The sequence below is a fragment of the Hyperoodon ampullatus genome, assembly GCF_949752795.1.
Source record: "Hyperoodon ampullatus genome assembly, chromosome: 13".
In the NCBI taxonomy this organism is placed as follows: Eukaryota; Metazoa; Chordata; class Mammalia; order Artiodactyla; family Ziphiidae; genus Hyperoodon; species Hyperoodon ampullatus.
The window spans coordinates 25,153,248-25,165,920 of record NC_136926.1 but is presented as its reverse complement, the minus strand read 5'-3'; the positions used below and the strand labels follow the sequence as shown (position 1 = coordinate 25,165,920).

The following is a 12,673-nucleotide window of genomic DNA, read 5'->3' as shown; positions in this document are numbered from 1 at the left end:
CTCAGAAGCATTACCGTTATCTATCATCCGCTGCTTGGTCAGGATCATGAGTAGCCGGTCCACTTCGAACACACCCACCCCGGGCGTGATCACCACAGACATCTGCCCAGTTCGGTCAAAGTTGCGGTTGATGTAGTGCTTGTCAAACACTTGAAACAAAGCAAAAAGTCCTCCTGTGAAGATGCTACAGCTTATCAGAAACCAGCCAGTGGCAAGCGTCTCCATGCTCTCGGACCATTTCATCCATGTTTCTGTTAGAGCGGTTGTCACCTCCTGGCCTGAATTCACTTCTGTCCTTCCCCTTCTACAGTAAGAACTGCTTGAATACAGGTCTATGTCCCTGTTGCCTTTGTTAATATCCCTCTTCGAGGCTGAATACTTGCCTTGTGCAGCCTTAAATATCCAAATTTCATGTCGTTAATTTAAACCATCCATAAATGGATCTGTATTGAAAGTTAGAAGAATCAAATATTGATTTAAGACAATATTTGAGAGAGTGGACCAGAAGCTTGTGATGACTTTGTATATTTGGCAAGTTAATTCTTCTTTCTTTTTTTTTTTTTGGCTGTGCCATGCCACGCAGTTTGCAGAATCTCAGTTCCCCGACCAGGGATTGAACTTGTGCCCTCAGCAATGAAAGCACAGAGTCCTAACCACTGGACCGCCAGGGAATTCCCTAATTCTTATTCCTGAGCTGTGCGATTTTTACTATGGAAATTTAGTGCCATTCAAATGCGACAAAAAGGTTTACTAATAAAAGACCCCGTGCTCTAGAATCCCTAGCACCTGGGTACAGACACAGGGGCAGGCGATACACACAGTGAAGTGACCACACACCATCTCTTCCGTCAGTTGCCAGTGATGCACAGACACCTAACCAGAGCTGGGAACGTGGAATTCTAACCAGAGAGCAGAGACAGGGTCACTGCGAGCTGAACTCGGGTCTAGGAATTCCTGATGCTGCGGCTCCCAGAGCCACCCTCGTCCCCACCTTCCTCAACAAGGTGTTCAAGCCTTTTCTGGCTGCCCCCAAGAGTCCCTGTATCCTTAGAGTAAACTTCCTTTTTTGTTTGAATTCAGTAGGTTTCTGTTATCTGCAAACAAAGTATCTCAGCTAACACATAAATGCAGGGAGAAACGTTCGGAAGAAATCACATCACGCTATTAACAATGGTCCCTCTTGGAAGGGTCTGACAGTGGAGGGAAGGGGGAGATTTTCATTGTACTTGATATACTTCTCTATTATTTGAATTCTAGGAACAATGGGCTCCTTCTGTAATTTAAAAAAAAATGTAGATTAAAAAAAATTACCTGGAAGCAACTGAAGGATGGAGTGGAAAATAATAAGAACGCAGTTTTTAGGAAAACAAAGGGCCCAAGGAGGACTTTCTCCAGCTCTTTACTCTTGGATCACCATGAGAAGCAGATAAGAAGAGCAAGTTGATTCCCAACAGAAAACCCAAGAGCTACATGGTGGCCATTAAAACCATCCAAACAGAAGTTACTGCTTTCAGTTAATCTGGGGGATAGGTGGGTGGGGGCATCATCAGCTAGGTCTGGGTCTCTGCACATTAGTAAAAAGAAGGTCACAGCCATGTGGTCAGCAAGACATCCGCTCACTGTGGCTGGCGCCCTTACTCACCATTGAATGACAGATTGATGGCCTCTAGGTAGTTTCCTTGTGCTGAGGTAGAATTGTCTCCTTGAGGAAAGCCCTCTGAAGCAAAAGACACAAGAGAAGGAACAACATCTCATGAAAGATGGACTCGTAAGAAGCAAGTAGGGGGATTTCTCTGGTGGCGCAGTGGTTAAGAATCTGCCTGCCAGTGCAGGGGACACAGGTTTGATCCCTGGACCAGGAAGATCCCACATGCTGCGGATCAACTAAGCCCATGCGCCACACTACTGAGCCTGCACTCTAGAGCCCACGAGTCACAACTACTGAGCCCATGTGCCACAACTACTGAAGCTCATGCACCTAGAGCCTGTGCTCCACAACAAGAGAAGCTTCTGCCATGAGAAGCTTGCACACCACAACAAAGAGTAGCCCCTGCTCGCTGCAACTAGAGAAAGCCCGAGCACTGCAACGAAGACCCAACGCAGCCAAAAATAAAATAAATAAATTTATAAAAAAAAAAAAAAGAAACAAGTGGAAGGTGCCTTGCTCCACAGGCCCCTCCCCCTGCAGAAGGGACGTGACTGAACTTACTGCACATGCAATGATCAGTGGGACCCAACCTGACATAGAAACCCAGCCAGAAGCAGAAGCCACACTCAACACTGGAAGGGAAGCAAGCAGGAACCTCTTGGTCCCCCAGCCTCCATCTGACACCTCCTCCCCTGCCGCACCTTCCAGCACATAAATGCAGTACCTGCCTGTTCCAGTCGCACCAGCACTGGATACTGGATGAAGAGCTTTTTAATGGTCACGAGGAGGGAGGTCCACTCTTCTCTCCTCTCATTCTGCACCACCACCCTGAAAGGAGAACAATCACAAGATAGGTATCGAGCAGTGATGACACACAGGACATAGGGTCCCTTACTGGGTTTCAAGGAAAGGAGAAGAGGGGACGCCTGGAGCTGGGGTCATTTATCATATAGCAATATGTAGTAAAGTCGAATGCATTTAACAAACGTTAACAAAGAAATGTAATCACATCGAGAGAGAGAAAATTAAAAATTGAAAACAAAAAATATAAAAACATTTCAAAATTGCCTAGAGATTATATAAATGCCAGTGCTGTGCAGGGAGATGAACATTCTTACAGACTGAATTACAATTAGGTAGCATATACGAAAAGCCTTAAAAGAAAACATCCATATATATATTTTTACACAGACAGCCAATAAACATATCTAGGTCAGGGAACTAGATCAGTGGAAAGGGATGGGTGGGAATCTGCTTACTGTATACCTCTGAACCTCTAAAATTTTGAACCATGTGAATGTATTTCAAAAAATAAGTAAAATTTAAATTTAAGAAGAGAAAGATACATTTCCATGTAATGTTAGGAATTTATCCTAAAGAAACACACAGGATCCAGAATAGCCAACACAGTATTGAAGAAGAACAAAGTTGGAGGACAGACACTATCCAACTTCAAGACTTACTATAAAGTTACAGTAATCAAGACAATGTGATATTGTGAATGAACAAATAGATCAATGGAACAGAATGGAGACAGAAATAGACCCACACAAATATAGTCAACTGATCTTTGCCAAATGAGAAAGGCAATATAATGGAGCAAAGATAGTCTTTTCAACTGGTGCTGGAACAACTGGCCGTCCACATGAAAAAAAAAAAAAAAAAGAAAGGAAGGAAGGAACAAGGAAGGCAGGAAGGAAGAAAGAAAAAAAGAAAGGGGAAGAAAGAAAAAAAATCTACTTGCAGTCTACCAATCAACAGCATTGGGATCATCAAACTCTCAGGATCCATCCCAGAACTTACTGAATCAGAACCTACATTTTAACAAATTCCCAGTGATTCATTTGTAAAATGAACACTGTTTTTGTAAAAAAAACAGAGGTTTTAGAAGCACTAGTACAGTGGACGACAAACACTACAAAGGTGCTTTATAAATAACTCTACTGAGCTGATATTTAATGTACTCTCTACAAAAAAAAAATCTAGACACAGACATTACAGCCTGCATAAAAATTAACTCAAAATGGATCACAGACCTAAATACAAAACATAAAACTATAAGACTCTAGAAGATAACACAGGAGAAAACCTAGATGACCCTGGGTATTGTGATGACTTTTTAGATTCAATACCAAAGGCATAATCCATGAAAGAAAAATTGATAAGCTGGACTTCATTAAAATTAAGAAACTTCTGCTCTGCAAAAGACAGTGTCAAGAGAATGAGAAGACAAGCAGCAGACTGGGAGAAAAGACTTGCAAAAGACACATCTGAATAAATGACTATCATCCAAAATATACAATGGACCCTTAAAACTTTACAATAAGAAAACAAACAATACAATTAACAAGTGGGCAACAGGGCTTCCCTGGTGGCGCAGTGGTTGAGAGTCCGCCTGCTGATGCAGGGGACACGGGTTCGTGCCCCGGAGCGGCTGGGCCCGTGAGCCATGGCCGCTGAGCCTGTGCGTCCGGAGCCTGTGCTCCACAACAGGGGAGGCCATAACAGTGAGAGGCCCACGTACCGCAAAAAAAAAAAAAAAAAAAAAGTGGGCAACAGACCTGAACAGACACCTCACCAAAGAAGATGGACAGATGGCAAATAAGCAGATGAAACGATGCTCCACCTCATACGCCATCAGGGAAATACAAATTAAAACAACAATGAGACAACACTATATACCTATTAGAAAGGCCAAAATCCAGAACACTGACAACACCAAATGCTGGCGAGGATGTGGAGCAACAGGAACTTTCATCCATTGCTGGTGGGAATGCAAACTGGTGCAGCCACTTTGGAAGACAGTTCGGTGGTTTCTTACAGAATTCTTACCATAAAATCCAGCAATTGTGCTCCTTGTTATTTATGCAAATGAGCTGAAAACTTATGTCTACACAAAAACGTGCACATGGATGTTTACAGAAGCTTTATTTATAACTGCGAAAATTTGGAAGCAACCAAGACTCCTTCAAGAGGTGGATGGGGCCTCCCTGGTGGCGCAGTGGTTGAGAGTCCGCCTGCCGATGCAGGGGATACGGGTTCGTGCCCCGGTCTGGGAGGATCCCATATGCCGCGGAGCGGCTGGGCCCGTGAGCCATGGCTGCTGAGCCTGCGCATCCGGAGCCTGTGCTCCGCAACGGGAGAGGCCACAACAGTGAGAGGCCCGCATACCACAAAAAAAAAAAAAAAAAAAAAAAAAAAAAAAAAAAAGAGGTGGATGGTACAGCCAGACAAGGGTCCATTATTGAACGCTAAAGAGAAACGAGCTATCGAGCCATGAAAAGACATGAAAGAACCTTAACTGCATACTACTAAGTGAAAGAAGCCAACAGGAAAAAATTACATATTATATGATTCCAACCATATGACACTCTGGAAAAGGCAAAATTATGGAGACTCTAAAAAGATCAATAGTTCCAGGGGTTGGGGGTGGAGGAAGGAATGAGTAAGTGGAGCACAGAGGATTTTTAGGGCAGTGGAAATACTCTACGATACCATAATGATGGAGACGTGTCATTATTCATTTGTCCAAACGCAGTGAATATACACCACCAAGAAGCCCATTTTTTCAACTTGTTTGTTTTTGGTCTTACCCCTGGTCTGACTTTGCAATCCAAAGGGAAGTACTTTTAACACTATGATATGTGTTTCTCCAGACCCTTTTCAGTTTAGCCTGTTTTAAAATTGGACGTTCCTTTTTTTAAATTTGTTTTTGTTTTTAATAAAATCAAATATACTTTGGTAGAGAAAACAGCACTGTGAGCCTCCATGTACCTACTACTCATATCCAACAATTATCAAAGAGGATTACATCATTTTTAATGGGATGGCTGTATAATATTTTGTCAGTCTGAAATTCTACCATAATTTAATTCTTTATTGTTTGATATTTAATTTTTTTCTAATTTTTAAAATTATATGCCACTGTGAGAGATAGGTACACAGTTATGCATCCCTGAGTGTTTCCTGCTTTTTTTTTAATTCAGACTTTTTTAGAGCAGCTTTAATTTCACAACAAAATTGAGAGGAAGGTACAGAGATTTCCCATATACTCCCTCCCTTAACACATGTTTCATGCCCCCTCACCCAATTACCAACATTCCTCACCAGAGTGGTACATTTGTTGCAATTAATAAACCTCTAGTGACACACCATAATCACTGAAAGTCCATGGTTGCCCTTATTCGTTAGGAACAAAATGTTTTAATATCTATAATTTGCTCTTAAGTAAAATTTAGCCAAAAAACAAATGAAGTGGGGCTTCCCTGGTGGCGCAGTGGTTAAGAATCCGCCTGCCAATGCAGGTGACACGGGTTCGAGCCCTGGTCCGGGAAGATCCCACATGCCGCAGAGCATCTAAGCCCGTGTGCCACGACTACTGAGCCTGTGCTCTAGAGCCCATGCTCCGCAACAAGAGAAGCCACCGCAATGAGAAGCCCGCGCACCGCAATGAAGAGTAGCCCCCGCTCTCTGCAACTAGAGAAAGCCCGCACACAGCAACAAAGACCCAATGCAGCCAAAAATAAATTTTAAAAAAAATGAAACAAATATGGCATGATAATAACTGTTTAATCCAGGAATTGGGTATATGGGTTCATTATATTAATTCATTATTCTTTTCTGCGAGTTTGAAACTTTTCACAATAAAAAGTTTGGAAAGTCTAATGCAATGTGGTATCCTGCATTCGATCCTGGAACAAAAAAGGTGCCTAAGCAGAAAAACTGATGAATCTCAGAAAAGTCTGATATTTAGTTCATAGCAATGTACCAGTCCTCCTCTCCTGTTTTGATAGATGTACCTTGGTTAGGAAATGTTCACAGAGGAAACTGGGTGAAGGGTATATGGGAACTCTCTGTACTATCTTTGCTACTTCTCCTAAAATTATTCCAAAGTAAGAAAGTTATTATTATTTTTTTTAAATTAGGGAAGAAACAACCAAGGGAAAACAAAAGGCAAAAGCAACCCAAACATACTTATAGAAATCTTCATAGAATAGCCCCTTGTGATCCTGCCTAATTGAGGCTCGGTTTATTTCAGGAAATTCATCTGAAATAGAGAAAACAACATATACAGATCAGATTAAAAAGAGAAATTCAGTTTCTCCGCTTCCCCCTTATGGGTTGAAGAGTTGCATCACACACACACACACACACACACACACACACACACACACGCACACGCACACACAGAATTATGTATCTGTTAAGTTGGTTTTAAGATGAATCACAGCCCACAGACTCCTCGAATCTGCTAATGGACTGTGTCATTTTCCACTCTACCCTACCCTCTAACAGAAAAGATGGGACAGATAGAACAGTGCCAAAGGAAAGAAAATGATAAGGAATGAATCGGGATGGGCGTGTGGAAAGCTTAACAAAAAAATAACTGTAGGAGAAAGACTTACGCACCAAGAGATTTTGCATCATAGAAAGTCCTAGAAAATAGGACCACTGTCACTTCATGACTACAGTTCTTCTCCTAGGGATGAGTAGAGAAAAAGAGGACTCAAGTTTATTCCATTTACTTCAATTCTGGGAGGCTCAGGGGCTCAGGCATTGGGTAGCATCATGTAATTGTAGGCTGCATAATGCAGTACACACAGCTCTGCCAGAGTCAGAAGGCTGGGACTGACTCCTGGCTCTGAAACTACCACTACATGACCTTGGGCAAGTTATCTAAAGTCCTAGGAATGTGGAAGGTGTTTTGAAAACTGCAAATCACGGGACTTCCCTGGCGGTCCAGTGGTTAAGACTCCATGCTTCCACTGCTGGAGACATGGGTTCCATCCCTGGTCAGGGAACTAAGATCCTGAATGCCACGCAGCATGGCCATTAAAAACAAAAACAAACAAAAAAACCCCCTGCAAATCACCAATAAGTTGAGGGTGATGTCTCCCAGCTCTTGATTTGGCATAAAATAGATCAGCCCATTGTCAGAGGATCATGGTATTTGCACCTGCTTCATGGTGTTTTTTAACTTCTTCAGGACTGTGGTTTAGGGAAGAATGGAACCCATGGTGGTGGATGTAAGCACCAGACACTCCCACCTACTGCCAGGGCCACAGGACGAGGACTGGGTGCTGCTCAAGATGCACGGGTTGAAACCAAGGTAATTACCTTTGGACTGCGATGGGGACGAGTGAGAATACACATTTCCATGCAGTCTGGAGTTCAATATTCTAGAAGTAGGGTGTTTACAGACGGCATGAAATTTGGCTTGCACCAGTGAGTCAGAAAGCTCAGTTTCAGTTCCTCCTGGGTCTTTGAAGACAACAGCCCACACTGACCAACCCCATCTCGAACTCAACTTACTAATCACACAATTCAGCATTCACCGTATAAGACAACATAATGAACATCACGTCACCTTATATTCTTCCACCGATATCTCTCAAGTAGACAGAAATTCCTAAATACAAGCCACAGTACCAAGAGCAGACCTTCACTAGCCACCAACTAATTTATTGGACGCCTAGTGCTCCAAACTGATCTGATTTTGGTGCAAGTTTTACACAGGAAAAATGCCTGACAGTGGGCTGGTGTGGGCATGAGAGCCTCTCAACTCATGCGCGATGGAGGAGGTAACATACAACAGTGGTGACGTGAATCAGGATTACAGAAACAGACAGGATGGGCCAGGGGTTACGACCTCAGGTGAGCACTGGATGAATGGATGGAACTGGATTAGAATCCTCGCTCTGCTTTTTCGGGCTATGGATCACAGGCAAGTTACCTAACCTCTTTCAGCTGTACTTTCCCTACCTGTGTAAGAGTGACAAGAGGATGAAGTGAGATAAGGCGGGTAAAACACTTACCACAATACCTGGTATGTGCTCTTATATTTAGGTCTCTGATTCACTTTTGAGTTAATTTTTGTATATCATGTGAGGTAAGACTCAAAATTCATTCTTTGGCATATGGATAGTCAATTGTCTTGAATCCATTTGTGGAAGAAGCTATTATTTCCCTCATTGAGTGGACTGCACATTCTCATCTAAAATCAACTGACCATAGATGTATGGGTTGATTTTTGTATTCTCAATTCTATTCCATTGATTTACATAGCTACCTTTATGCCAGTACCACACTGTTTTGACTACTTTGGCTTTGTAATAAGCTTTGAAATTAGAAAGTGAGAGTCCTCCAACTTTCTTCTTCTTTTTCAAGATTGTTTTGGCTCTTCAGGATCCCTTGCAATTCCACATAAATTTTAGAATGAGCCTTTCCATTTCATAAAAAAGGTCATTGGGATTTTGATAGGGACTGTACTGAACCATAGTTTGCTTGGGTAGTATTGCCATTTTAACAATATTAAGTCTTCTAATCTAGGAACATGAGCTGTTTTTCATTTATTTAGGTCTTCGTTCGTTTCTTTCAGCAATGTTTTATAGATTTTAGTGCATAAACCTTGCCCTTCCTTGGGTGAATTATTCCAAAGTATTTTATTCTCTCTGATGTTCTTGTAAATGGAATTGTTTTTTAATTTAATTCCCTTTAAAATTTTTTATTCCTTTTTTAATTTCCTGATCAGATTGTTCACTGCTGATGAAACACAAATGATCTTATGTGTTGATTTTGTATCCTACAACTCTGCTGAATTTATTAGCTCTAATAGTTTTTTTGTTTTTTTATGGATATTTGGGGGTTTTCTACACACAGGATGTCATCTGTGAAGATAGTTTTGCTTTTGCTCTTCCAATCAATATGGATGCTTTCTATTTCTTTTCTCTTTTCTTTTCTTTCTTCCTTTCCTCCTTTCCTTCTTTCCTCTTTCCTTCCTTCCTCCCTCCCTCCCTTCCTTCCTTTCTTTCTTTTTTCTTCCTTTTTTTTCCCTAGTTGCTTTGGCTAGAATTTTCAGTAAAACAATGAATACCAGTGGCGAAAGCAAACATCCTTATCTTGTTCCTGATCTTCTTAAGGTGGAACATTTTCAGTCTTTCACCATTGAGTATGATGTTAGCTGTGGGTTCTTCATAAATACACTTGACCATGTTGAGGTGATGAAGGTAATTTAAATCTAGAGTCTTATCAATTTAGACTTCAGCTAAGGTACCTCAATTAAATTCAGCTTAATAGAAAGAGTAAGTTTTAAAAATCTGCATTGAATAATGTTTACGCAATGAGATTTAATACATGAGAAGAAACGTACCTTCCATTTGGTAAAGAGATCAGCAAGGAAACCATTCACAGCTTTCTCAAAATACAGATCCCCTGAAAAGAAACAATAGAAAGAAGGTGGGAATTATCTTTATTTCTTGCTTACATTTTCTTCTCTCAGTAAATTAACAGGAATAGGACTAGTCAAAGAGAAGGTGGGTACTGCTACATCCTAAAAGCATTTTCAACCTAGACTTTCTATGGAGCCAAATTTAATATTTACCTCACTCAGTAAGAGGTCATAGCTTCAAGGTAAAATACAAGATTGAAAAGCTTTGATGATTGAAAAAGACAGTGTATCTTCAAAATGAGAGAACTTTTAAATATAATTATTCTCATAGTGACGCTTCAAGTTTGCTTGAAGGTGATCGGGTAGCCCCTGGGCATTCACTAAATTACCATTTGCAGTTTCTGCTGTTCTTGAGCATCCATGATGCCCTACATCAAAAATTAATTTGTAATTTTGCTAAACACAAATTAGAACTGCATGCACCATGAGGCTGGTGTGTTGGGCACAGTGTCCACACCTCATAGCAGCTTTATTGTACTCCACTTATTGTGTAGTAATTCTAATAAAATGAGACAAACTTGGTGATTTCTGTGAGTGATAGGACATAAAATGAAAGATATCAAAGAAGGTGCTGGTTCCTGGCCATAGAGTCACTCCCTCTATGACTTTTGATCTATGCTTATAGAATAATTGAAGACCTGAGAATTCAGATTTTTCATTAATGCTTTACCTCATTTCATGCAATTCACTAGATATATAAAATATTTATTTATTTTAGCATTTGTGGATTTGTTAAGATCTCAGGACATATCTTCAGAGAATGCTAAGGGATTGCTGTAAATGATACCAACTTGGGGGAAACCAGAAACTTCTCCCCATTAGCAGTTACGACCCGCACGTAGGAACAGTACCATAAATATCAAAATCCCACATTTCACAGCTCATCTGAATAAATATGTAAACCATAGCTGACGTAGAACGGAATACCACCTGAAAGAAACAAAGACATAATTGCATTAAAAAGCAATGATGGATAGAATTTCAGTTCTGCAAAATGAAAAAGTTCTGCAGATTTGTTTCACAATGATGTAAATATACTTAAAACTGCTGAACTGTACACTTAAAAATGGTTAAGATGCTAAATTTTAGGACTTCCCTGGCAGTCCAGTGGTTAGGACAAGGCGCTTTCACTGCCGGGGCCCGGTTCAATCCCTGGTCGGGGAACTAAGATCCTGTAAGCTGCGTGGCGCAGCCCAGAAAAAAAAAAAAAAAGCTAAATTGTGTATGTTTTTTACAAAAAAAAAAAAGCAATGCTGGAAGATTTCTGTTAATTGTGAGACATGGAACTTCTAAAAGCAAGCTCCATCCCTGGCATCACAGGCCATGAGGGCAAGATCCTGTCCCTACCCTCTAGGAGCTCATGGCAGAGGACAAAGACATGCAAAACATTGCAACTATATACAAACATTCCTTGAAGCTTCCCACAAGAAACGTTGGAGAAGGGGCAGTGAATCTACTGGGAAAGTCGATGAGACCTCATTACAGAAGGAGAACTTGGGCTAAGATGCGCCAGTTGATGAGTTGTTGATCTAATAACTAATCCACATCGTACCCCCCTCCATACCCAGAATGCCTCCAGGAAAAGCCCTAGTGGTTTCCTTGGCCTGTGTGCTTTACCACAAAGCCCTTTCTTTACCCAGCCCTTCCCTCCTCCAGCAGACTTTAAAGAGCCTTGGTGGAAAAGCAAAATGTATAAAATGTGTAAGTTGTAGGCATCAATACTCCCTTTCCTTTTACATTTGCTCCTTCGAATCTTTTGTGTGCCAGGTAATTGAACTGATTATAAAGATTATCTCAAGTAAAAGAGCCTTGGGACATTAAGTGCCAGGAGCTATGCCAGACAACAAGGTAAAAGACACAGTCCTTGCCCTCAAAGCGCTTGCAGTCTGGTGGCAAGGCAGGTAAGAAACGCATCCACCAGAGTGTCACAAGTGCTGATATAGATACATGTCCCAGGTGCCATGGGGGCACTTCCAGCCTGGTGCATCCAGGGAGGCTTTCCAGGAGCAGGGAAGCCTGAGACTAGTGCTGAGGGATGGATGAGAGGCTTGGGAAAGGGGGAAGGCGAGGAGCAAGCACCGCAGACGGGAGAGAGCAGCACGCAAAAAGACACGGAGGCAAGAGAGCACGCTGCATGTTGGAGGGATGGCGAGCGGTTCCCATGGCTGGATGGGGTGGGGGGCTACATGGGAGTAGTGACTGATTAGCTCCAGACTCAACTGCTTCCCCTGATTTTTCCACTCAGCTGTCCAGACATCTCACAAACTGAAGTTCCCCTGAACGACTCCTCCCCGGCCTTCTCCATATGATAAATGGCACTGCCATCTCTCCACCAGCTGCTCAATTATTCCTTTCTTCACTCTTCACACCCAACGCATTAGCAAGTTCTGTGGAATCGACCCCAGAATGTTTCACCAATCTGCCCGTCTCTCCCCTGCTCCAGTGCCCAGCCTAGCCCACGCCACCACCTTCTAACTTCCTAACTCATCTCTCCGCGTCCACTCTTGCCCCGACAATCAACTCTCTGCTCCAGAGCCAGAGGGGCTGCAGCGGGTACTGTGGACGCCTAGCCAACATCCTTCCTTCCTAAGTCAGGGGAAGCCGATTCTATTCTGGGAGGCAAGGGACCGCCAAGAGACCAGACCTCCAGGTATGCTGAGCAGTTCCACATGACTCAACCCTGGTCAGTAAGGTATAAATGGAAGTGTGTCCTGAAAGGAAGCTGACTCGGCTGAAGCGTGCCCCGTTGTTGTCTTTCTTCCCTTCTTCCCTCCTCTGCCTGGCATATGGATGTGGTC

At 42.2% G+C, this 12,673-nt stretch overlaps 1 protein-coding gene across 12 annotated transcripts in view; it reads right to left on the bottom strand.

Annotated features, from left to right (window-relative positions):
• The window catches only part of DEPDC5 (DEP domain containing 5, GATOR1 subcomplex subunit), a gene marked incomplete at its 5' end in the record, with an annotated part of 87,823 nt that overhangs the window by 61,409 nt on the left and 13,741 nt on the right, over window positions 1-12,673 (bottom strand). For all 12 annotated transcript variants that reach the window (XM_079717907.1, XM_079717911.1, XM_079717914.1 and 9 more), the window contains 7 exons: window positions 15-149; window positions 1,643-1,717; window positions 2,373-2,476; window positions 6,623-6,695; window positions 7,058-7,127; window positions 9,798-9,859; window positions 10,727-10,805. In XM_079717907.1, the coding sequence (XP_079574033.1) occupies window positions 15-149; window positions 1,643-1,717; window positions 2,373-2,476; window positions 6,623-6,695; window positions 7,058-7,127; window positions 9,798-9,859; window positions 10,727-10,805 (598 nt within the window). The remainder of the gene's footprint in view (window positions 1-14; window positions 150-1,642; window positions 1,718-2,372; window positions 2,477-6,622; window positions 6,696-7,057; window positions 7,128-9,797; window positions 9,860-10,726; window positions 10,806-12,673) is intronic.